Here is a 26,507-nt window from a genome sequence, read left to right as displayed (position 1 = left end):
GATTTTAATCACTGTTTTTCTAGCCTGTGAAGGTTATAATGATTTGATAAGTCTCCCTTTTGGTTTGTAGACTGACTTCTTCCAACCTGACGGCTACTGTGACAGTTCTCTTTTCCTGATCCTCCTTCTGTTGCTTGCTATATTTCTATACACCATCAATTCCTTTAGCCTTCTGACTTGATAATGACTGGAAGGCTTGTTTCAAGTCATCTTCTGGTATTAGAGGTTCTCAGAAATAGAGAATATCTTTTAAAGTATCTCAGATGTTCTTCAGAATTTTGGCATTCCATGGTTCCTCTGGTTGCCTGTCGATGATATAGGATATAATAAAAGGAAGAAATAATGACATTGCCATAGATGAGCACTATAGACTACACAAACAAAGGAAATAGTTGAACATTTTGCTAATCAATTAACTAAAGTATGTAGGAAACACACCACACTAGCAACGGAGGACTTTAATTAACCTGACAACAACTGGGAGACAAACTTTGCACCTAGTGGGAGATCAAACAGGTACTTGATGAACCTGGCAGACAACTTTGTCTCCCAAAGGTAGAGAAGGGAGCTAGAGGTTCAGCTCTACTGGACTTAATTCTCACTAACAGTAGAAGTGTTGAAGTTATAGGAACCTTGGGGTGCATGTGTGACCATGTGCTATTGGAATTCAACATAATGCAGGCACAAGCAATAGAACAAAGTCAAACTAAAGTCTTGGGACTTTAAGAGATTTCAACAGAGAGTGCTTTAAAAGATTCCATGGATGGAAATCTTAAAGGGAAAAATAACCCAAGAACCTTGGGAAACTCTAAAAAAATAGATTATAAAAGCCCAGTCTAGCATAATACTACTGAAAAAGAAAAATAACAGATCCCAGAAAAAACCAGTATGGCTGCACAAAGACTTCTCTGATAAAGTGAAAGACCAAAAGAGCAAGTATAAAAAGTGGAAAGAGAAGCACATAACTAAGGCAGGATACCAGTATATAGCCCAACTCTGCAAGGATGAAGTCAGGAAAGCTAAGGTTCAGAATGAGCTATAGCTTGCAACAAATGTCAAAAATAACAAAACAAAGGGGTGGGGGGAAAATGGATCCAGGAAACTACAGATCAATCAGGCTGATATCAATACCTGGGAAGAGCCTGGAAAAGATAATCAAGCAATGGATCCGCAAACATCTAGAAACAAGCAAAATAAGCCATAATAAGCCATAATAAGCTTATATTATTAATATAAGCCAATATGTGTTTGTCAACAACAGGTCATGCCAAACAAATATTATTTCATTCTTTGACAAAGTGACTAAATTAGTGGACCAGCGAAATGCTGTAGGCATAATGTCAACTCACGAAGCTTCTCTAACCTGCTCCCGAGTTGCCATAAACAGGGGAATGGGGAACAGAATATCTTGGACTCCAGTAAAGCATTTGACAAAGTAGACGACAACCTATTATGTGGTAACTCCCAACCCAAAGTGGGGATGATCGCTACCACACCCTCTGTGTTCAGGCACTGCAGCAACTCTTTGAAGAGCACAAGAGCAACTGTGGTTTCCCCCCCTCGCAGCAGCTTTTCATCACCTAGGGACCCCCTCCCAAGCCAGGGAGCCAGGGACTTGTCTCTGCTGCAGGCACAGGCAGGGGTCCGCTCTTCTGCTACCCAGTGTTACATTTTGTGGCACTCATGTCTGCTTTCTGCATTGAATGAGTACGGGGTTGTCAGAAATGGATGTAGGAAGCTTAGACCAAAGGAGGTTATGGAAGAAGAACACAGATGATAAGATGCCCCTCTGTGGGCTGGAGGCTTTGCTATCTGGGGGCCTCTTGTCAATTGGGGGAGTGGGGGTGGGCAAGCTGCATGTTAGCCCTCATCCAAGTAGACTTCAGTAAGGCATTTGACAAAGTAGATAGAACAATATGAGATAGGTGTCAGCGTTCCAAATTAGGCTTTCTTCCAGCGCTGACATAACAAGTTGAAGCAGAAAGAGCGGAAGCTTGATTTATTGCTGAGCTGAACTTTTACCTAGTTTTGTATGTACAGATAGTGTTTCCTGGGAGACGAGGATGGGGGCTGCATTCCTGTGAAAAGAACGTGCCGGGATGTAGAGATGGATCTGTATGATGGCCAATGGGACATTGGGGTTGGAGAGCGGAAGAGGAGGGGGTTGGAAGGAGGGGCCAGTTTGGCTGCAATTTGAATCAGAAATGTCGGATTCTGCTATTCTTAAAAATAAAATGATTCATTAGACAGCTTGCGCTTGAGAATGAAGTTTATTCAAGATAGCACCGAAACCTGACAGACAGCCAAACTCTCCTCCAAATCCAGGCTGGCTGAGTTTAAATCATCCCGTTCCCTCCCAGACATCTGGTCGGACGGACTATGGCTGAAGCCAAGCTCTCGGAGGAAAGCCTGCTTCAAGAAACGGGAGGAGCAGAAACGGTCGTGATTCCAGCCAACTTGGAAAATACAAAGGTTCAACTTTCTTCACCTTCCCTCCCCGCTGAACTTCAAGCAAAGAAACGTGAAGCAGATAAGTACCCGGGGACTGTGCCAAAAGCCTTAGTGGCGGAATCCCCTTTTGCAAAGGTAAAAGATAAAGAAAAACCCCTAAGTGAATTGGGAAGGGCGAGCTGGGGATGGGAATGGCAGCGAAGCCCAGACAAGGCAGCACCTCCCCACCCCAGGATGAGAGACGAGGCAGAGGACTATCAACACCAGGGCTGGCCCTCCAGAGCTCAGCACAGAGAGGAGAGGGCAGAGAGGGAGGAGCCACCCCAGTTCAGAGGGAAGTTCGATGGTGACCCAGACAACCTCGCCCAATTCCTCGATGCAGCTGAGATATACATAGAGCGGTTCGGACACCTCTACCCTTTCCCCAGAGCCCTAGTGAATGCTATCTCGGAAGGGCTGGAGGGAGAAGCAAAGAGGTGGTCAGCATCACTCTACAAATACAGGGCTCCCCAGCTACAAAATGCGGATGGGTTCTTGCAACTATTGAGAGCCCGTTATGAGGAGGAGGAGGAGGACCCCTATGTGGAAGACGAGCTCAGAAACCTAATGCAGAGGGGGAAGCCTATCAGAGAGCATATCCGTGAATTCAGGAGAGTCATTGGGACACTGCCTCCCCTACCAGAGCGATTGCTGGTGTATTTTTTTAGAACAAGCCTAGATAAAAGAATTTCCCAAGTGACTGCCTATCGTGACATCCCAAACCGACTCGCTGAATGGTTCCGGGTAGCGATAAAAGTCGACAGAGGGCTGCGGGCGAGTGACACGTCAAAACCACCAGAGGGAAAGGAGAGAGGCCGACCAGACCAGGGGCCACTCAACAGACGAGAAACCCCAACATCACAGCCCTCCTACAGACCAACTGCCCCACGGAGCCCACTGAAATGCTACAGATGTGGGGGAAGCGGCCACATAGCAGCAAGATGTGGAACGCCTAGACCGGGACCAGCTCCACCGCCCAAAGCACGACCAGAACGAGGGCCCAAGCGCGTCACCCACGTACCGCAGGAAGCTCCCCAAATCCCTGAGTTTTTCGCTCATCTGACCGAAACCAGAGGAATCCCAGATGAGGGAGATCAGTTCCCTGAACCCTATGACACGGAAGATGAAGGCGAGGATGACCCGATGGTGAGTGGACCCGTCCATCCTTTTCTTTTCCCCATACGCCTAACAGCCCCCAAAACAGGGGCCCAAGAGACTTTCCAAGCCCTAATAGACTCGGGTAGCACACGGTGCCTAATCAACCTACCCACAGTTCTAAAATTGGGAATCCGAGCTAAACAGCTCAAACAACCAATTCGCTTCGAGCAAGTTGATGGGTCCCTAGTGGGAGGAACGTACGCCACACACTTGACTGAACCCGTGAGACTAGAACTCGCAGATCACTGGGAGACAATCCGCTTCATAATAGCCCCCAAGATGACAGAATACCAGTCATATTGGGACTCTCATGGCTCGACAAATGGGGCCCAATCATTTGGTGGCAAGAGGGAACCTGCAGGCTGAGAATAGCAAAGGGGCCCCAACCCCTGCCGCCCCGACCAGAAGAATTCCCTCCCACGCTGAAACCCCAAAGCAGCCCTCCACTACAAAAGAAAACACCACCAACACAAGGGTCCCTCCCAGAAGGTGCAGCAAAGCAATTGGCAGCCGCACCCACCACCGCTTGTAACGCAAACCAGATCCCAAGGGAGTACCAAGACCTTGCAGGGGTATTCAGCGAGGCCGAGTGTGACATTCTGCCCCCCCACCGCGAGACCGATTGTGCCATCGAGATTATCCCAGGAGCGAAACTACCCAAACCTAAAATGTATGCCATGACGCCCCGAGAAATGCAGGAAATGCGGGACTACATAGACAAAAACTTACAAAGGGGATTTATTGAGCCAGTGAAACCAAGGGTAGCGGCGCCGGTCATGTTTAAAGAGAAAAAGGACGGCTCCATGAGACTGGTGGTCGACTTTCGAAGTATCAACGCTGTTTGCGTACACAACTTGTACCCCCTTCCCCTCATGAAAGACATGTTAGCCCACCTAGCTAAAGGGAAGGTTTTCACCAAACTAGACCTTCGAGAAGCTTATTACCGAGTACACATAAGGGCAGGAGATGAATGGAAAACAGCATTCAACTGCCCCCTGGGTAGTTTCCAGTTTAAAGTAATGCCTTTTGGATTGCAAGGAGCCCCAGCAGTGTTCATGCAGTTAATAAACGAAGTCTTACATGAACACCTTTACAAAGGGGTCCTCGTCTACCTGGACGATATTCTTATCTACACGGAGACCATAGACGAACATATACCCCTCGTCCGCCAAGTACTGAAAAAACTGCTACGGGCAAACCTATATGTCAAACTGCCAAAATGCGATTTCCACCAATCACGGCTAGACTACCTGGGCTACCGAGTATCAAATGAGGGGATAGAGATGGACCCAGCCAAGGTCCAATCAGTTCTACAATGGCAGCCCCCTCGCACCCGCAGACAACTGCAAAGTTTTCTAGGCTTTGCGAATTTCTACAGACAATTCATCCCCTCGTTCGCGAAGATTGCCAAACCTTTGACAGATCTCCTAAAGACAGGAAGCCCAGCGATGAAACCTCGCCCGGGACAACCCCTACAGTGGGACCTGACCTGCCAACAGGCATTTGAGACGCTAAAAGGACTGTTCGCGAAAGAACCTGTCTTAAAACACCCGGATCCAGAACAGCCTTTTGTCATCCAAGCAGACGCAAGTGATGTGGCAGTAGGAGCCGTGTTACTCCAAAAGAACAACCAAGGTGATCTACAACCCTGCGCCTACACCTCCCGCAAACTCACCGATACGGAGAGGCGATGGGCGGCATGGGAGAAGGAAGCGTTTGCAGTAAGGTGGGCCTTGTTGACCTGGCGGCACCTTCTAGAGGGAGGCCAGAAACCATTTGAAGTCTGGACTGATCATAAAAACCTAGAGGCCCTAAAAACCCCACGAAAACTGTCGCCCAGGCAAGTGCGGTGGGCACAATACTTCAATCGTTTCAATTTCGAGCTTAAGCACATCCCAGGTGGGAGAAATTTCCTGGCTGATGCCCTCTCCCGGATGCCCCAATACAACAGTGAGCGGGAGCAGGTAGTGAATGCCATCATCCCCTCCACCCAAGCTGCGGCCCAAGTGGTCACCAGACGGCAACGACGTGACCAGCAAGGCCAACTTGCAAGTGACTTAACTGCGAAATTAAAAAATGAAACGCTGACAGACCCCTGGTATCGGGACAATCAACATCTCTTGACAAAAAGAGATGAACTAGCATGGAGGGGGACAAAGCTCTATGTCCCACAGAGTTTACGCATCCTGATTCTCAAGAGGAGCCACGATGTTAAACCAGCAGGACACTTCGGGTTCCTAAAGACTCTGCACCTAGTACGAAGGCAGTTCTGGTGGCCACATATGAGAAAGGACGTAGACAGTTATGTAAAAAGCTGCACCATTTGTGCCACGATGAAGACAAGGCCAGGGTGCCCGCCTGGATTGTTGCAACCAGTAGCTGAGCCAACAAGACCATGGGAGGAGATTGCAATGGACTTTATAGTAGACCTACCGAGGAGCAGTGGAAATACAGTGATCTGGACTGTAATAGACTTATTCTCCAAACAGGCACACTTCATTCCTTGTAGTGGACTGCCTTCAGCCCGTCAGTTATCCAAACTGTTCCTGAAACACATTTACCGCCTACATGGAGTCCCCAGGAGAATCATTTCCGACAGAGGGGTCCAGTTCACAGCAAAGTTCTGGAGGGAGTTTCTACGGTCCATAGGTTCATCCCAGGGGCTCAGCTCAGCATTTCACCCGAGCACCAATGGTGGGGCAGAAAGACTGAACGCTATGATAGAACAGTATTTAAGATGCTATGTCGACTACCAGCAGTCCAATTGGGCAGACCTCCTATCTTTTGCGGAGGTTGCATATAATAATGCTGTCCACAGCAGCACGGGGCTAACCCCGTTCAAAATAGTGAGTGGCATGGATTTTGTTCCCATGCCAGAATACCCGAGGGAGCCCCCTTCCTCAGTCAGTTTGACCGACTGGATGGCAATGTTGAGACAAACTTGGGAAAATGTTAAGAGGGCGCTGGCAAAGGCGGCTCAATCTTATAAGGATCAAGCAGACAAGCACCGAACTCCCCAAAGACCATTTCAGCTGGGAGAGAAAGTTTACCTCTCCACCAAGTACTTGAGACTTAGACTCCCGAGCAGGAAATTGGGCCCAAAATTTATAGGACCATTTCCTATAATAAAAATAATCAACCCCGTTACAGTGCAATTGCAGTTGCCACGGCTTTTGGGGAAAATTCACCCTGTTTTTCACAGTAGCCTTCTAAAACCTGTAGTGGGGTCTACTTTAAGGCCAACGCCACGTGAACCCCCTGGGCCCCTGGTTGTTGGGGGCCAAACACACTACGAAGTGCAGCGGATTCTTGATTCAAGATGGCACAGGGGGCGCCTTCAGTACTTAATTAAATGGAAGGGTTACCCATTGTCAGAGGCTTCTTGGGTGAAGAGCGCAAACATCCAAGCTGATCGCCTTATAGCAAAATTCCATGCAGACCACCCGGGAAAGCCGGGAGGGGGGGGTGCACAGCCAGGGAGGGGCTGATGAGACTAATCTTGTTGTGTTTTCCCTATGGGATAGGTGATGTCGCAGAAGTGAAGGGAGAGGGGCTGGATGTCAGCATTCCAAATTAGGCTTTCTTCCAGCGCTGACATAACAAGTTGAAGCAGAAAGAGCGGAAGCTTGATTTATTGCTGAGCTGAACTTTTACCTAGTTTTGTATGTACAGATAGTGTTTCCTGGGAGACGAGGATGGGGGCTGCATTCCTGTGAAAAGAACGTGCCGGGATGTAGAGATGGATCTGTATGATGGCCAATGGGACATTGGGGTTGGAGAGCGGAAGAGGAGGGGGTTGGAAGGAGGGGCCAGTTTGGCTGCAATTTGAATCAGAAATGTCGGATTCTGCTATTCTTAAAAATAAAATGATTCATTAGACAGCTTGCGCTTGAGAATGAAGTTTATTCAAGATAGCACCGAAACCTGACAATAGGCAGGATCCTCACCAGATGGATTCGTAACTGGTTGACCAACTGCGCTCAATGTATAATCCTCAATGGAACTACATCTACATGGAAGGGACCATGCAGTGGGGAACCCCAAGTTTCCATCTTGGGCCCTTTCTCTTCAATATCTTCATAAATGAGTTAGATGAAGGGATAGAAGGGGAACTCATCAAATTTGCAGCTGGGGTGGTGGTGGATAACCAACACTTTAGAAGATAGGCTCAAGTTTCAGAAGGATCCTGACAGACTTGATCACTGGGTCCTATCCAACAAAATGCAATTCAGTGGTGAGAAAAATGGGATTTCGCTTTTTACATAAACAAGAAAAAACAGAGGATGAAACAGATTATGAAATGGGTTATCTGCCTTGCTGTGTGCTTGAAAATGTGTGCTCTGTTTGGCTTCCTTTTTGTACACTCAGCAGACTTTAAATTATAGTCTCCTTAGCAATGGTTTTGTGCTAAACAGAGAATTTGCTCAGCCAGGCACACTAATCAGTCTGTCTCCATGGTTTTTCGGCGGCTTCTGCGGACCTTGGTATTTCAGTGGCTGCAGAATTCTGTGAGGCAAAGGAACAAATAATGTCTTAAAAATATGTGAGAGCCAGAATCTGGGAACAAAACATTAAATTTAAAACACCACTTCCTATTTCTTGAAGACATAGTATTTGCCTGGAGACAGCCCACGAGCACCCAGCACGTGCCGCCTTCTTCCCCAAGTACACAAAGCAGGCCGCCTGGCATGTCTCAAGTCCTGGAATGGGCTTCCATGGCCTGCAACCTGACAGGCCAGGTTCTGCCTCTTCAGCTGATGGCCTGGGGTGGGCAGGGAGGGAGCCAGAGGGCTTAAGGGAGGGTCCCTTCCCCTCTGTCTACTCAGGCCTCCGAGCAAGTATCCAGCTTTTGAAGTGACAGTGAGTGCTCCACTGTTGTCACCCCCATAACCCAGTTAGACTTGTTAAGATTGCTTTACTCAGGCATCCTGTGTCAAAGATTCTGCAGGAAAAACGTTGAAGCTACAATGGACAGATTATAGTTGAAAGAAAGCAAGAATTTGTGCCAAACAGAGATTTGTTGCTTCCTCTTTAATTGGAGTATTAATTATGGCAAGGCTTTATGATCTAGTTTCCATGGCCCAGCCTTTGTTCAGGGGAGGCAGCAGGGCCTCTCCTCCTTCTTCTGCCTGTCCAAAAAAACCCCCCTCCCTCTGGGCAGGATCCAGCCTTCAGGCGCTGCCCCCTGCTGCCTGGAGAGGGTTGGTGCTGTGAGCGCTGTCCTTTGGATGCAGAACAAAGACAGATTTCCTAGGAGCAGGCCACTTTTCTGCCCACTGACTCCTCACCTGAGCCTTGGCTTGGCGTCTTTACCCAGGAAGCCCTGATGTTTTTCTAACCTTGGAAGTGGGGAGAGAGAAAGTTTGCTCAGCAGCCAGAGAAGATCCATCCAATTACTATATGGTGGATGATAAAAAGTGACAGCAATAATACCTCTATCTCTCTGCACCTGGTGAGTCTTCCTTCCATCAGCCATTCACTCACACACTGTCCATCCATTGCTTCTGCCATTTGATCCCCCTCCTCCCCTCTGTCTAGGCCAGCCCCTCGACCCATTTCTTTCTCACTTTCACATTCGATCCATTGCTCTCCCGCCGTTGTCCACTCAGCCTCCCAAGTACAACATTCAACTGATTTTTTTAAAAATTACTTTATTCTCCTGGCATCAGGGAGCAGAAGAGCTTTTATACACAGGTGGTCCTTCCGGAACAGCCTCTAATTCAGTGATCAACGTATGACGGGAGACTTAGAACAAGCCCTTGTAGTTACAACCCTTGAGGTTCCCACAGTCATGCGATCACAGTTTGGGTGCTTGGCAACTGGCTTGCAATTACACAATCATGGTGTCTCGTGGCCACACCATCCCATTTTGCAACCTTCACTTCAGACAACCAAAGTCAATGGAGAAGCTGACAGGAGGTCACAAATGACAATTGGATGAATGTGGGACTTCATGGGCTTCACCTAATGACGGCAACTGGATTGCCACAGACACTGTCACTGGCACCAGGTTTAGCAGTGGACTTGCTGGTCCCAATTACCATTGTTAAGCAAGGATTATCTTTATAGCCATTTTTGCTCATTTTGACAAGTATTCATTGCTCACAATTGTTTTTATGTTCCTCCAGCATTTATATCTTAAAATTTCTCCATTAGTAAACGTTCTATGAACATTCAGAAATGTATTGACTTGCTCTAGCTTTTATATCTAATACACCATTTATATCTACTATGTAACTATTTACTCCATTTTTCTTGTCAAACACAGCTCCCTTGGTCTGTAACACATTCACTGTGGGATTTACATTCAGCTTAAGTCCCCAGGATCCCTTGGGAGATCTTTGAAGACTCACGAGGAAGAGCCTGGGGCAGAAGCCCGAGAGGGATCAAGGCTGCTCCTGCCCTCAGAAAGTAAGAAGGCTCCGCTAAGTGCAAAGAGCTCATCTGGAGCTGAGTGCTGGAGCCACTCATGATGCACTCAGCTGGAGAGCATTTGGAAAAGAAGGCCTGGCTTGGCCAGGAGCCGGCATAAAGTATGGGTTTAAATGACAAGAAGGTGTATGGTGGCTGTTCCCAGTTATATAACAGTGGAAGGAAGGAAGGAAGGAAGGAAGGAAGGAAGGAAGGAAGGAAGGAAGGAAGGAAGGAAGAGCCCCAGAAGGTAGTAGAGTCTTTTTCACTGCCAAGAATGCTGTACTAAGGGATTCTTGCAATAGGCTGAAGTTGGACTAGATGATCTCCAAGGTCACTTCCAACCCTGACATTCAATGATTCTGCATCCCAACCAATATACCTCTAAGGTCACTCCAAGCATTCTTTGTACATTTGTCCATAACTACCTTAAGCAGCTATCTGCATTTTCTCTGCTCCGGGTAGAACTGTTTGCTAAGACTTCCAAAGTTATTCTCCCAGAGGTTTCACTTCCATCGTGGGCCACTCTGATGGTATTCCGCAACCAACCCTCCACTCCACTCCACTCCACATCCATGAAAATCATTCCATAATTTCAGGACTTTTTTCACTTTATTGTACACCATACGTCTTTCTATGTACAATGAACTTTGTCACAGTCCTAAACTCCTGAATGACCGATAATCAAAAACCCATTTACATGTCCTCTGCCGTTATATGGCTGATCTGCACTTCCCAGGTCTTAACCACTCTCACCTCTTGTATTTTGTTAAGCATCTTCCCAGGAACAATTAGCTAATGGCTGCTCCTGTAGTTTTTGCATTCACCTGTTTACCTTTCCCTCTGCAAAGGAGAACAAAAATGGTATTCTTCCAGCCTTTGGGCACAGAAACGGCACACCTTTTACACATCTACCGGTATTAGGCAAGCAACATGGCCATTATCTAAGCAAATCACATCCAAGTTTTAACATTTCTCCATTTACCTTATCTACTTTGGCAGCCCTACACATTTTAGTCTTCATCTCAATTCCACTCTTTGACATACTGTATCACTCTCAGCCCCACAAGAATTAGGGAATGACATTCCTTTCCTTTACCCCCAAATTATTATCACTTTCATTTTTAAAGCAACTTTTAATTTCCATCAAAATTGTTCTGCATTTTCTCTACATCTTTAAACCTTAACACATTCACTGCTCTGACTGCATTCTTTGCAGCTTTCTCTTTCTAAATGCATCATACAAATTACTTTTGTATTTGTATTACTTTTTCCCACTTCATGCAGCAATCATTCTTATGTGCATTTTCCCTTAATCCATTTTATTCCATTATTCCCTCAAACATCCCTTTTCATGCCTTTCATTAATGTAACTCTACACACTTCTATGGCACTATAAGATGGTTATCTTCACTCTATTCAAGCAGCATCCACATTCTCTTTTCCTGTGTCCATTTTCAGTTCATTCTTGAGAAAGATTAATACAGTGAATGTTGGGTTTCTCTTCCTGCACGTTCCACTTTTTCTTTCTTTTTTTCTTTTCTCTTCTATGTCCATTTTTATGATCCACTCTTGGCCTCACCAAGAAATGCCCTCTCCCAGATTCAAATGAGTCCTCACTTTTGTATCTCTCCCTAATTCTCTCTTCCTGCTTTTCAATCCATTCTTTCTTCTGCATATACATGAACAGACTTGCTTAGGCCACTCACAGAATTTGGAGCAAGGAGAGTTTTTCCTAAGAAGAGGCTCACCTAGTAGCCCTCCTCCTCCCCCTTTTTTTTGGGGGGGGGTCTGCAGACGTCTGGCCCCAGCAGGGGTCATGGAGCACAGGGGAGAGCGAGAGCAAGCAAGCGCTTACCAGAATTGCAGTCAGGCACAAAGGCTTCCTTCTTAAACGAAGAGGAAAATAAACGGATGATGGGAATCAACTGGGAAGTCGCAGCCAGCGTCCCTGCTCTTCCGAAGGCGATCTATCGCTCACCATACCCCCCCTCCCTCGCCCCTCTTTGCTCTCAGGTTCTGTAGAGCCCCTCTGGCCGAGCAACGGGGAGGAGGGGCCAGCAGAGCAATGGGGAAAGCAGAGAAACAGAGGACATTAGGGCCGCTCCCCATTCCTCTCCCATTGTCTGATACCCGGCCCGGATAGTAGGGAGGAGGCACTAGGGCCCGGCGAGCCCCACCGCGGATTGGCTTCTATTGTCTCGCAGTCGCTCCGCTCAGCGCGGGGAAACTCGCCCGTTTCCAGCGGCGCTTGGTCCTTCTCAGCGACCGACCGTGGCCGAGCGGTGCGAGCTGTGCCTCGCGTGAAAGGTCTCCTCTTCCCTCGGCCTTTGCGCCTTTCACTTCGCGGGATGGGGACGCTGCTGCTCCTCTTCGCTCTGAGCGCGCTTCTTTGTTCCGCCGCTGCCGGAGAAGCTCGCGGGGCGCGGAGCTGCGCGGAGACCCGGCAGGCGCTGGCGAGCCGCGGCTTCTCACTCGCTTCGGTCCCACCCACCCTTATCTCGGGTAAGGGCTTTCGGCCGGAGAGCTTCTCGGAAGGCGCCGCGAGCAAAGTTTCCTGGGCGTCCCTGACCGATATCCTCCCGGTGGATGGTGGGCGAGCAGCGGCGATTTGAGCGCCGGGAGACTCAGCCTGTCCCGCTGCAGGAACGGCAGGTGTTCTTTGCAAGTCTTTGGCGAAGGGAAATCCTTTCTAACCCTGCCGGTCCCATTGCTCAGCTCGGGCGGACTCTAGCCTGCGGTGTAAAGAAACTCCTGCCAGGAATGTCTCTGTCCTCTCTTGGGTCACTTGCCCTCCCACGATCATACCCACCCCCCACTACTGAAGGATCCCGGGAAGAGGAAATGAATGGGCTCACGCACCCGGCTCCTGGGGAAAACTTTTGCCCAGTGTCGAGACTGAGGGAGGGCAAGGCGCTCCCATTGCGCCAACCCTGGTTGGCTTCATCCCAGAGGCTAATCCACCTCCGAGGGGGTAAGACCCTCCCTTTTAATTCCTGCAGGAGAGCACCTTCGCATCTGCCCCCAGGACTACACCTGCTGCGCCAGCGAGACGGAGGAGCGGCTCAGCGAGCAAGGGCAGGCGGACCTTCGGGCGCTGTTGGGGGAGACGGGCGCCTTCTTGATCAGCACTCTGAGCTCTCGCCAGCACCGCTTTCAGGGTAAGCGAGGGGAAGGAGCCTCCCTCTGGCCCCCTTTTCCCAGCTGGCTGCTCTCTTTCCTTTTCCCTCTCACTTCCTCACACCCCGCCCCCAATAGAACATAGAATAATAGGATTGGAAGGAACCTTGAACCCCCTGCTCAAGCAGGAGACCCTATGCCATTCAGGACAAATGGCTGCCCAGTCTGTTCTTGAAAACCTCCAGTGATGGAGCACCCAGAATTTCCTGAGGTAAGCCTTTCCACCGATTATTCTCACTGTTAGGAAATTTCTTCTTTCTTTGAGGTTGGGTCTCTCTTTAACCTCTTTTTCCATCCGTTCCTCCTTGTCCTGCCTTCAGGTGCTTTATAGACTAAGGCAACCCTTCATTCCCTTCTCCTCAGATACAAACCGTGATGCCACCTGGGGTCGCTTCCTCACCTGACCCCACCCCAGAATTTCAGTTGGCAACCTTCACCGCTGGCATTGCCTGTTTGGCAGCCTCCCCAGTGAATGTGGGAAAGGAGAAGGCAGCAGTTCAAATTTCTTAGGGTTCCGCTTAATCTTGCTATCCTCGGTGTTTGTTCTCCCACTTCCAGACTTTTTCCAGGAGCTTCTTGCTGGAGCTGAGCGGTCCCTCCAGGCCATGTTTGCCCGTTCCTATGGGCGCCTTTATGTGCAGCATGCCCGCCTCTTCCAGGGATTATTTGTGGAGTTGCAACATCACCTTAAGGGGTCTCGGTCCAGCCTAGATGAGGCCCTGAGTGACTTCTGGTCTCAGCTTTTGGAGCGAATGCTGCCTCTGCTTAACCCCCAGTATAGCTTCCCAGAAGGGTACCTGGAGTGTGTGGGGCGCCAGGTGGAAAGCCTCCATGCCTTTGGAGACAGCCCCCGCCAGCTCCGGGTGCAGGTGAGCCCTGCTCCTGACAGGACAGCCCTTCGGGCCTCAGAAGCTCCCTGTCTGCTTTGGCTTGGAGCAGAACCATTGGCGGGGTGGGAAGGGGAGCAAGCACTTACAGTGGCCTGGCAAGGAAGGCCTCAGTCAGAGAGAGCCAAAGGGGGAAGGAGTTGGGGCACCCCTTTCCCCCTTTGCCCTGGTGCCCCGTCAGCCCCATCTTCTGCCTCGTCACATGATCTCCCAGTCCGTAAACTAAGCTGTGTGAAGCATTCCTTCAGGCGCTGGAATAACCAGCATAGAAATTACCATAGGAGACATGAGCAGCCTCCTACTCTGGGCAAGCCAGCCTCTGCCACAGCCATGCCTGCCCCAGGGTTGACCCTCTCACCCAACCAGGTAACCCTAGATCTTTTCAAAACAATCCTTTGCCAACAAAACAGAGAGACATGCCTTTGTAGGGATCTCTAGGGCTCCTTGAAAAATACCCCCCCCAAATTTGAAATGTTGCCCCTGCCCACGCTGGGGCACAGGTATGTGATGAAGCATTGACTTTCTGATATATTCCAGTTAGGGTGCAGCTGCAGTGGTGGCTAAAGGTTTGTGCACCCTTTTGAATTGTCCACATTTTTGCATAAATATGACTTAAAATGTCATCAGTTTTTCACAGGTCCTGAAACTAGATAAAGAGAATTAATTTGTTGAATGGGCACTCTTTATTTAGTTTTAGGATGTGTGTAAAACTGATCACATTTTAGATCATATTTCTAAGGAGAAATTGACAATTCCAAAGAGTGCACAAACATTTAAGCACCTTTGTGCACCCCTTGCAACTGCATACCTTTGACCAAAGCCTCCCGGCTAGACTCAGCCCCCTTGCTCTACCCCTGTGCTTGTACCTTGTGGATGGCCATGGCTCCTCTGATGCCTGGTGTCGGTTTCTGTTCTTCCTCAGGTGTCTCGAGCTTTCCTTGCTGCTCGGGTCTTTGTTCAGGGCCTGGCCACAGGACGAGACATCGTTGCCCAGGCAGTTAAGGTGAGTGCTTGTGCAGGTATGAACCAACCTTTAGGCGTGGCAGCATGTGGGGCTAATGCTAGAGAGCACCTGGAGACTCAGGAGAGAAGGAAGACAGCTCCTCCAAATATTCTACTTCTCTGGGGCTGCCTTGTTTGCAAGCAATGCTGCCAACCCCTTGGGTGAGGGTCCCCTCCTCCCTTGCAGCTGGAGGTGCCCAAGGTTTCCATTGTCTGCAGATGACTTAGCCCTTCCCCCAGTCCTCCCTGTCATTTCTCATCTTCCTGGCCACCTGTAATGGTGTTCACTTGTGGCCATGTTAACCGCAGTTCCACAGGAGCCATCCAGACTCTATATCCTGTGACTCCTCTCCTCCCCCACCCCTTTGGTGATAGCACATTTGGATCTGGGCCTGCAGAATGAGATGGGATTTCTGTCTGGATCAGCTCCTTTGGCTCTCTCTCCAGTGCAGGGTGAGAAGCCACAACCCTCCGTCTCCCTTTCTCCATTGATACGATGGAGTCTGAGCAGGCCTGATCCTGGCTCTCCCTTCTTCCACCCTTACACAGCTGTCTCCCACTGGAGAATGTCGACGGGCACACATGCGCCTCTCCTTCTGCCCCCTGTGCCGTGGGCTTCCAGCCCTCAAGCCTTGCCACGAATTTTGCCTCAACGTCATGAAAGGCTGCTTGGCGAGCATCACAGAGATGGACGCTGAGTGGGGGCGCTTCCTGGGTGAGCATGCAGGGCAGAGAGAGGCAAATTTTGAGATGGGGGCAGTCAAGCTTCTTTTAAATGGCAAACATATGTGAATCAGAGTTTCCCGAACCAAGATCTGAGGGTTCTGGGGGTGCTGTTGGCCTTCCTCTTGTTCCTTCTGGGGACTGTGAAAAAGTCAGTCCGTGGAGACAACCACCTATTCTTAGCAGAACCTCGATGTAAGGGGCAGCATGGGATCCTCTTAACGCTTCCCCAGTGCATGGATGCCTAGGGCAAACAGACCCCTTTTCCTTCTTTCAAGACGCACTGATCCAACTGGCAGAACAGCTCACAGGACCCTTCAATTTTGAATTGGCAGCTGATTCCATTGCAGTGAAAATTTCAGAGGCCATAATGTACCTGCAGGAACGCAATATACAGACATCGGCTAAGGTACGGATGGATGCCAAGAGAAACTCCAAATGCTGTTTTCTACATTGGTTATCTCTTTTTCAAAACATAATTTCTGCCTGTAATATGGCTGGCAGCCTAAAATGCAGACTCTGTTACAGACAGAAATACAGTTTTGGAAAAAAGATTGAAAGAGTGTGTGAACTACCTGTTGTGGCTCCGTTACCGGAGCCTGTGTCATTGTCAGGAGAGGACTCCGAGAGTGAAGGGGAGGAGTTGGCAAGGCCTCCCTCTCCAGGACCCTCCTCTCTGGCAATGCCTTCGGTGTCCGCCGAAGGGCAAGAGATAGGGCCAGGGCCAAGCACATCCACGCAGCCACAGATGGACAGTGATGAGGGTAATGAGTCTTGGCTGGACCCACGCCAGCGTCGCAGAGATAAGCGCACGCAACAGAAGAAAGGGCGTGCCCGAGATTAGGCTGAGTCACTGGACCACACCCCACAGGATATAAAAGGGAGCGTGGTGGCCAGTCAAACCCCTTTGATGTATCAGAAGTGGGGAGAAGTTATCTCTCCTCTTTGTAAATAATAAACTCTTGGCAGGCAGCCACTAGGTTGTTGCCAAGTTCCGTTATCATAAGGAAAAGGATTTTGCCGGCTGGTTTGGTCTTGAACTCCTGAACGTCTGTTGGTGTGTGCGCGTGGGGTTGGGGACAGAACACTACCCAACCCTTTAATTTGCTTTTTCTCCTCATCTTGCCCAAATAAGACTTTGCTTCTGGGCTTAGAGAGAGAGAGACTTTCATTCTTCCTACAGTCTCATAAGTAAATACTTGGAAGGGCCCGTCCATCCTCTGATGCTTCGTGGGTGAACCAGAAATCCCGGAGTATGAGAATGATAACCATAAAATTTCATTTTATCTGGGAGAGCCAAAATCAGTGCCTCATGCCTCATGCTAGTCTCACAGGCACCTCCAGGCTTTTGGAGTCTTTTGGCCAACCTAGGCTAACTTTGGTTAGCCGCCTTTCACAATCTCCATCTGGAGGGGACTCACAGAAGGCCTTCCTTCCTTCCTCCTCTCATGAGACCAAGTGCCTCCTTAGAAGCAAAACCTCAGCTTCTTTTATGATTAATTGGCATTAACTTAAACTAAGCCTCTCTACCTGTCATCCATGCTTTACCGCCAGGTCTTCCAGAGCTGTGGCAACCCCCGTCCAACTCCTGCCCGTTCCCGACGTGACCCCCAAGAAGAAAGCAGGTACCACTTTCAAATCTACCCGCCAGAGGAGAAGCCAACCACCGCAGGGGGGACCAACTTGGACCGGCTGGTAGGTGGCAATTCAGGAGCAGGCTGACTATAGGTGGGCTTCAAAGACAAAAAATGGTAGTGCCCTTCTCCATGCCTCTTTTGGAGGGCAAAGCAAAGATTTTTCACAGACAAAATAACCCAGGCAGAATTGTGAATACCTCTGTGCAGGGTGCCTTATCTGAGGAGCAGACAGACAAGCCCCTTCACATTAGGGGAGCCAAAGAACTTTAATTACTCTCTTGAATTGCTCTGGATGCTTCTGGATGCCCTTCTGGGTTGTCCAGCTACTTTTCCCTCTCCTCTTCTGACTGCTGTAGTCTCTTCCGGGGTTTGGTGAAGTGGGGCTTTGGGCCCATGGGCCATGTCTTGTCCTCCCATCAGCTTTTGCCATCCCTGGCATGGTGCCGTGATCACCTCTGGCTTGGCACCCCCTTTCTTTACCTCTGGGTGATTTCTTGGTTCACTGTGCCACCTTTCTTTGGTCTGGTTAGCCCTTGCTAGAAGGGCTTCCTATCACAACAGGCCTGCTTCTTTGTTGCTCCATCTGGGCCATCAGGGATAGCAGCTTCTCCAGGGGAAGCTCCTGCTTAAAATGGAAGCCTTGGAAACTCCTGGGAATGCCCCACCCCAACTCTGAAAAAAAAAAGGGCTAATTCCAATCTGAATGTTTTAGCAACATTTCCCAACTGCTGGGGACCCCTTCCCCAAACTCCCAATTTCAAAATAAAGGTCAGGAAGGCGATGGAGAAATTGAGATACCTATCCTCCCTTCTGTCCTCTTGGCCTGTTATGTGTGAGCGCTCTGACCCAGCTAAGAAAGCTGTGCCAAGGGAAACTAAGCAGTGGCCAGGCCAATGCCAAAAGGGAAGGTTCTGCTCTTTTGATACCATTTCTGCCCCGAAGCCCAGCCTTTGGCAGTCTTATCTCCTGGCCGAATGATCTGCCCGGCACTGCAGTGTGTAGAAGATGGCAGTAAAGTCTCACCCCTGTTCCTTTATCTACTCATCATGCTTCACACAGTATGGTTCAAATGGGACGAATTACCCTGCTGGAAGGGAAGATGATTTTGGCCAATCCAAGGGGAAGCCTCCTGGGGAAAACTTTCTCACCAGGCTGCCGCCCTGTTTCCCCTCACAGGTGTTGGATTTCAAGGAAAAGCTTCGTCTCATGAGGCGCTTCTGGATCCTGCTGCCCCACACTCTCTGCAGCAGTGAAAAGACAGCAGCTGACATGACAAATGAGGACAGTTGCTGGAATGGTCAGACACGGGGCAGGTAGAGGTCCCTAAGAGGCTTGACTTGGCCAGAAGAAGGCTTTGTGCGTTGAGAGCGAGAGAGGCTGACTGTATTTAAGCTAAGAGCAGAGCAGGAAAGGGGAAATCACCCTCCTGTGTGGCTAGGCTTGCCAGGTGTCCACTATTTGAGCGGACAGTCCGCTTTTTTCACATTATGTTCACTATTTTTTTTTCACAAAATAGTGGACTTTTTTTTATTCAAAAGCTTTATGATGAAATGGTACGTAATCTAAAGCTATACAGTCTAAGAGAATAAGGATAGGAGAATCGCGTTTTGTCTTTTTTTTCATAAGTTAGAATGAGACAAAGATCAAATATCCATTGAACTCGATTCTCCGAAAAAATTAATGATGAGATTAAAATAAAAATATATTATAAAATTATGTACAGTTCACATTTTTAAAATGTATTGTAGCTTGTGCCGACTGACCTAAAATGGCTTCGAGTGATGAGAGTGACAGCGGCGAGATTTCGAATTCCTTAAAACGAAAGAGAGGAGTGTGCAAATACACCAAAGACTGGGAAGCTACTTTTGCATGGATTACCAACAACGAAACCGACAGAACAAATACGACGGCCTATTGTAAATTGTGTCAGAAATCGTTCACAATTGAATATAATGGTATAAAAGCTGTCACACAGCATGCAAGCACAAAAAATCATTTAGATAAGGAGAAAATAGCTTCCAGCAACAAGCAAATCAATTCGTTTTTCATTGTTAAAGACTCCCTATTAAAATGTTTGTAAGAAAATATATAATTTAATTGTAATTTAAAAAAAATTTTTTTTACTACTTAACCACCCCCCCCGCTTGTCCGCTATTTTTTGGAAGCAGACCTGGCAACCCTATATGTGGCTGTTCTTTTCTTAAAAGTCAGACTGCCTTGCTTGCGTGTGTGTGTATGCGCGAGAGAAGAAGAGAGATTCAGAAAAGAAGCGTGGTGTAAATGTGGGATCAGCCGCCCAGGCCTCTCAGGCCTTGTGTGTGTGTGTGTGTGTGTGTGTATGCAGACTCCATGGCTTTGCTCTGCTGAATGACTGGTCTTCCCGGATCCCCCTTTGACTGCTGCCTCCTTGCAATCAACCATCCAGGTATCTCCCAGATGTGACAGCTGATGGACTGGTGAATCAAATCAACAACCCAGAAGTGGAGGTCGACATTTCACAACCCGATCTTCTAACCCGGAGACATGTCCTGGCTCTCCGCAGTGTGGCCTCGCGGCTGGTGGGGGCATGCCATGGGCAAGACCTCGACTTTCAGGATGCTGGTGAGGTTGCAGCTTCTTCTTCCCTTTCACTGGCACCATCCTGCCAATCTGCAGCCACGTATCTTTCTTTATTACAGCTTTTACTTATTGCCAGCCTCTCAGAAGAACTCTCAGCAGCTTGTAGGCATAAAAACACAGCACTCTGAGCACTATCATCGTGCTCAGAACGGAAGTCATGGATAAACCAACGCCGCTCCCTCTCAGGGGTGGCACCTAAGCAGAGAGTCCCTCACCCAAAGGCCCTCTGAATCCAGTAGCTTGGCAGCCTTGCTTGCGGCAGCAAGACAGGAGCTACTGAGATCACAGCAAGGCCCCAGGAAGGCTTTCTGCTGGGATCCTGCCAACCCACGCAGGGAGCAGTGATAGGAAGCATCCTCTCTGAGGACAAGAGCCCTGGCAGGAAAATTCCCTTCGTGGAAGCCATGCCAGGGTTAGGGATTTAATGGGTAAGACCAGCACCTCAGACCGGGCCTGGAAACCCCTTGCGAGTCAGAAGCCACAGAAACGGCTTGTTTTCTGGCCCTGCTGCATTTCCCACACAGAACGCATTGCAGTGGTCGCATTGCAGGGTTCCCTTTCTGCTCAGGAAGCGCGGCGAGTGAATGGGCAGGAAGCCACTAGGAGCCCATGAGGGAGGAGATTTGCTCCGAGGGACTCTTGAGGCTGCCACCCACAAATTGCCTCAGGAGACAGACAGACAGACAGGCAGAGTGAGAAAGCTGTGGAAAACAGCTGCCCGGTCCCTTTAATCAACCTTTCTCATCCTGCTTTTCTGTTCCAGATGACGATGGCATCAGTGGCTCAGGTGCTGGATATCACGAAGACCGGCCAGCCTTCCCAGGGTCAGGAGGTGCAGTTGCCAGAGGGGCTTCTGGGAGCTCACGGCCTTCCCCTGACTCTCGAGCCCCTCGAAGGGAGCAACCTGGGAAGGGTTCCTCCTCCCTGCAGAACCAAAGCGGGGGAAGGCTGAGCAGCGGGGCTGGGCCTTTCCCACCAGCAGCCCTATCACTGGCCCTCTTCCTGCACTTGGTCTTCCTCGGGGGCCGGTGAGAGGGGCTTGTCCCCAAGCACCAGACCTCCTTTAGGGAGGGGAAGCACCCCTCTCCGTGTGCCCCAGGGAAATGAAAGCTGGAGGACAGGTGGGGGATGCAGTTTTGTAGGGGTGAAAAGGAGGGGCTCATAAGCCTGACTTCTTCGCTGAAGAGCATGGAGGGGAAGGGAAGGGAGCCTCATAAGTTGGTTCACCTTTTGTCCTTGGAAAAGCAAACTGTTTCCCTCCTGGTGCTTTCAGGGATGGTAAGCTTCGAAATTACCCTTGTTTGTTGTTTCCTTTTCATACCTGCAACTGTCCGGGTTTTATGACCAGGATGGGTTTTTTTTCCCACTTTCTTAAGTGGAGGGGGAATAACTGGGGGGTGCAGACCACCACCAAGTTTCCCTTTTTCATACAGTCCCCAGGACCATTTTGATCAGCAGAAGAGACTCCTGCATTTGGGCTGGTAGCAGCTGCAGGGATAAGCACAAGTGGCTGGATCTCTTCTCTCTCACACACAAACACACACATGTTCACACGCACATATACATTCTTCCTGCCTCGGTGCCACTGTCTTATGCATGCATGCTTATAATCACCCAAACACCCCCACACACACCAACAGTCCCACACCCATACACACAGACACTTTCCCAGAAAAACTTTTTGTGTGGGAGGCAGTACTGATATTAAGCCCAAACCTCTGGACTCTTTTTTTTCTTAAATTATGGAATAAAATATTTAATTTATTGTTTTCCATATCAACAACACCTCTTTCTCACTTATTTGTGCTCTTCTGTTTGTGCAAGTCTCAAGACTTTAAGCAGCGATTAACATTTATTTATTTAAAGATATTAAATGCTTATTTAAATTTATATGCTGCCTGACTTGCAACAGTTACAAACTTTATTGTCTGTAAACTGTCTAGAATTGCCTTATCGTGTGGCACATACCATAAACAAAACTCTGGGCAGTCACAAAAATATTAAAAACAAGAAAAAAATACAATGCACACAAATTAAGAATTTAGAAAATGGCAAGGGTGACAAAACAAAAGCAAACACAGACAAGAACAAAAAGGAAGCCACACAATCCACAATACGCTCACCTTGCCTTAGACTTGGTCAAAGACTTAAGTCTTCAAGGCCCTTAGAAACACCAGTGTGTGGGGGGGAGGGGGGCTTCATTCCACAGAAGGCACTGCTGCAGAGGAGAGGAGCTTCCTAGGGTCCTCATAGATGACATTGTGTAATTGAAGGAACCATAGCATACCAATATTGCTAGACTGATTCTAACAAAATTCCATATACCGTATGGCATGGAAGGAAGCCGCATTTGAGCTACATACACACATTTGGATCACCTGCATGGGTACATATTCCAGTGCAGTTAAGGCGTAAGGGCCAGAGTAGGGCACAACAATATTTGTTGGTTATAATTCAAACTACAGGTCCTACAGATTTTGGGTAAAAGTAACAGCAACGGTAGTTAACAGTGCAAATGCCAGGTTTATGGAGCATGTAGGGTGGAATAAATTAAGTACTGAAAATGAGGTTATCATTGAAACTCAGACTGAGGCTACCAATGAAATGCCAGAGATCCAGAGTGAAGAGGTAGAGAAAGACGTAGTACAGGAAGAGGTAAAGGTGGAGTGGCAATCTGTAAGTCTTGAACTCCCAAGAAGGTCGAGTAGAGTAACAAAACCACCTGATAGGTATCAGGCAACTACAGTCTATCAAGTAAATAAAGTCCCTACTACATTTAATGAGTTGACCACGTTTCCACCTGAAGACCAGAAAGTGTGGAGAGGTGCAATGACTAAAGAACTACAATCTTTGCAGAATTTGAAAGTATATGAGTCTGCAACAATTCCAAAAGGGAAAACTATACTCGGTAGTAAGTGGATATATAAATTAAAGACTGGGATAGATGGGATACCAATATATAAATCTAGGCTGGTAGCTCAAGGATTTAATCAGTCTCCTAATGATTATGATAAAGTATTTGTTCCAAGCTTAAAAGCCATTACATTAAGAGCAGCATTGGTATGGGCAGCTAGAAATAAATATATAGTTAACCATTTAGATGTAGAGACCGCATATCTGCATGCACCATTACAGCATGAAATTTATTTAAAGAAACCCTCAGGATTTGAGGAAAATGGGAAAGCTGACTGTTGGTTATTAAAGAAAAGTCTGTATGGGTTAAAACAGTCATGTTATGAATGGAACCAGCGCATTGTAAAAACATTGAAGAATATCGGATTTAAAGCAGGATTAGCAGATCCATGTTTATTTAAAATGGAAAGGGATGGTATAGTATCATTATTACTTCTTTTTACGGACGATATAGCTCTGATTACAAAGAATGAGCAAGAGGCCAACAGGAGTGTTGATGAATTAAAAGCTCATGTCAGGATTAAAAATCTAGGGGAGATACAACAATACCTAGGTGTAAGGATCGAAAAAACTAGGGGAGGATTTAAATTATCCCAAACTGATAAAATTAATAATCTATTAAAACAGCTCAGAATGGAATTGTGTAAACCATCAAAGACACCTATGGTTCAAGATTATTGCAACACTGATGTGAAAAGTCCGTTGTTTGATAAAGGGATATACCAATCGTTGATTAGCAGTTTATCATACATTAGCAATTGGTCTAGACCTGATATTTCTTATAGCGTGAATCAATTAGCTAGATTCAACACGGAACCTACAGAAAGACACTGGTAAGGAGCAAAACGTATTCTTAGATATCTGAAATATACCATGCATCATGCATTATATCTACAACCATCAGAAGAATTGCATGTAACCGCTTATGCAGATGCTAGTTTCGCAACAGATGTGAATACAAGAAAATCAGCCTCAGGAATCGCTGTATTTCTGGGGAAATCTTTGATATGGTGGCATTCAATAAGACAGCAGCATTTAAGTATGTCTACAATGGAAGCAGAGTTTTCTTGTTTATCTTTGTTATGTACAGATTTGATTAGTATTAAGCAGCTGATGCTAGATTTAGGAATAGATATACAAGATCCTATAATAGTATACGAAGATAATCAGGCAGCGATAAAAATGGCGACAAATATAGCTGTAAAGACTAGAACAAAACATACAGATCTTCGTTATCTCAATGTAAGAGAATGTATAATGAACAAGATGATAGAACTTGTATATTGTGCATCAGAAGACAACATGGCTGATCATTTCACAAAAGCACAGGGAAGTAGGAAACATATAGATACATGGGAACAGTATGGTTTAAGATTGTAAATATATTAGTCTACCCAAAGGGGAGAAAGTTGGATGCTTCTCTTACGGTTGAATAGGTAATATATAGAAAACTATGTTCTGTAACTTTAACTGCTACAAGATGACTAATTGGCTGTGCTAAGCAGACATAAAAGAAGGCAGGAAGTTGATTCACTTCTGCTCCTGCTATTAGAAGGTTGAACTGCTGAAAGGAACTGTGTCTGTGTTACTGAAGAGAACTGGAATTGTAAGCAAACTATGTTTTTGTAGGGTGGAATAAATTAAGTAACGAGGATCTGGGTCCGAGGGAGACCACTGTGCCTCAGATAGCCGGATGTGAGTCCCTCCTTGTGAGGTGGGGTCATGGGGTTCAGATGGGCTTGTTTCTTACGTACCTGGCTCCCTGCCGCGTGGCAACAGCCCTACCTGAGCTACTCGACGTGATAGCCACGGTGGCAGTAGATACACTCAGGCTTTTAGTCATGGGTGATTTCAACTTGCCATCCGTCGGTGAAACGTCTGAGGTGGCTCGGGAGTTCATGGCTTCCATGACGGCCATGGGCCTGACCCAGTTAGTTCATGGCCCTACTCACAGGGGAGGTCACACTCTGGACCTGATTTTTGTCTCTGGCCAGTGGTTGAGTGGTCTTGTTATTGGGGATATAGACATGGAACCCTTGTCATGGACAGACCACTCACTCCTTCGCCTAGATCTTCGAACCGCTGCCCCCCGCCGCAGGGAGGCGGATCCAATTAGATGGATCCGCCCCAGGCGCCTGATGGATCCTGAGAGGTTCCAGATGGAGCTTGGGCCATTTCCTGAGGTTCTAGCACATGACTCGGCCGAGGACCTAGTAGCCGCCTGGGATTGGGCGGCTGGTGGGGCCTTGGACCGAGTCGTGCCTTTGCGGCCTCTGACCCGGTGCCGATTCCGTGCGGCTCCTTGGTTCACCGAGGAGCTGAGGGAAATGAAGCGCCAGAAAAGACGCCTGGAGAGCGGTTGGAGGGCCAGTCTCGCTGAATCTGATCGAACACTGGTAAGGTCGCATATTAAGACCTACCTAATGGCGATAAAGACGGCAAAGTTTAATTACTTTTCCGCCTCTATTGCATCATCAGGGAATCGTCCGGCCACCCTGTTTAGGGTGACCCACTCCCTGCTCCATCCGGGAGCGCGGGAGGATCCCTTGGAAGGCAGGGCGGAGGATTTCGGACAATACCTGTATGACAAAATCGCTCAGATCCAGGGGGATTTGGACTCTGACTGGGTAGATCAGGGCAGAGTGACAAGGAATAGTCTTGAGAATGTTATCTGGGAGGAGTTTGATGCTGTGACTCCCGATGATGTGGACAGGATTTTGGGTAGACTTAGTGCGGCCACATGTTTACTGGACCCGTGTCCCTCCTGGTTGGTACTGGCTTCCCGGGAGGTTACACGAGGCTGGCTCCAGGGTGTTATCAACACTTCGCTGAGTGAGGGCCACTTCCCCGCTGCCTTGAAGGAGGCGGTGGTGAGGCCTCTCCTCAAGAAGCCGTCCCTGGATCCGGCAATATTGGCCAACTACCGTCCTGTCTCCAACCTTTGCTTCATGGCGAAGGTTGCGGAGAGTGTGGTCACGCGACAGTTCCCACAATTCCTGGAGGAAACATCTTATCTAGATCCGTTCCAGTCAGGTTTCAGGTCTGGGCACAGCACAGAAACGGCATTGATCGCGTTGGTTGATGATCTCTGGAGGGCTCGGGACAGGGGTTGCTCCTCTGTTCTGGTCCTGTTAGATCTCTCAGCGGCTTTTGATACCATCGACCATGGTATCATGCTGCACCGGCTGGAAGAGTTGGGGGTGGGAGGCACCGTGTTGTGGTGGTTCTCGTCCTTTCTCTCTGACCGGTCGCAGTTTGTGTTGGCAGGGGGGCAGAGGTTGACCTCGAGGCCTCTCATCTGTGGAGTGCCGCAGGGATCGGTCCTCTCGCCCCTTCTGTTCAACATTTATGTAAAGCCGCTGGGCAAGATCATCCGTGGCTTCGGGGTGAGATACCACCAGTACGCTGATGACACCCAGCTGTACATCTCCACCCCAGTGCCTGGAGGCTGTGCGGATCTGGATGGGGAGGAACAGGCTCAAGCTCA

At 48.3% G+C, this 26,507-nt stretch overlaps 1 protein-coding gene and 1 long non-coding RNA gene across 2 annotated transcripts; one reads left to right on the top strand and one right to left on the bottom strand.

The window, feature by feature from the left end:
* Positions 1 to 8,032: 8,032 nt before the first annotated feature.
* LOC117673425 (uncharacterized) lies at positions 8,033 to 12,038 on the bottom strand. Its single transcript, XR_004593489.2, has 3 exons — positions 11,918 to 12,038; positions 10,816 to 10,902; positions 8,033 to 8,154 (listed from the first exon to the last, which is right to left on the bottom strand). It is a non-coding gene; the product is annotated as an uncharacterized LOC117673425 (long non-coding RNA).
* GPC2 (glypican 2) lies at positions 12,024 to 21,890 on the top strand. The gene is made up of 10 exons (XM_087891586.1): positions 12,024 to 12,564; positions 13,062 to 13,220; positions 13,798 to 14,108; positions 15,049 to 15,129; positions 15,678 to 15,843; positions 16,130 to 16,260; positions 17,406 to 17,546; positions 18,665 to 18,801; positions 19,914 to 20,089; positions 20,871 to 21,890. The coding sequence occupies exons 1-10, from the start codon at positions 12,411 to 12,413 to the stop codon at positions 21,137 to 21,139; spliced, it is 1,725 nt and encodes a 574-aa protein (XP_087747712.1). The 5' UTR covers positions 12,024 to 12,410; the 3' UTR covers positions 21,140 to 21,890.
* The last annotated feature ends 4,617 nt before the right edge of the window (positions 21,891 to 26,507 follow it).

This window comes from Pantherophis guttatus, chromosome 4 (genome assembly GCF_059756535.1).
Source record: "Pantherophis guttatus breed Tessera chromosome 4, ASM5975653v1, whole genome shotgun sequence".
NCBI classification, from domain to species: domain Eukaryota; kingdom Metazoa; phylum Chordata; class Lepidosauria; order Squamata; family Colubridae; genus Pantherophis; species Pantherophis guttatus.
Note: the sequence above shows the minus strand (reverse complement) of the source record. Positions and strands in the feature narration are given on the sequence as shown.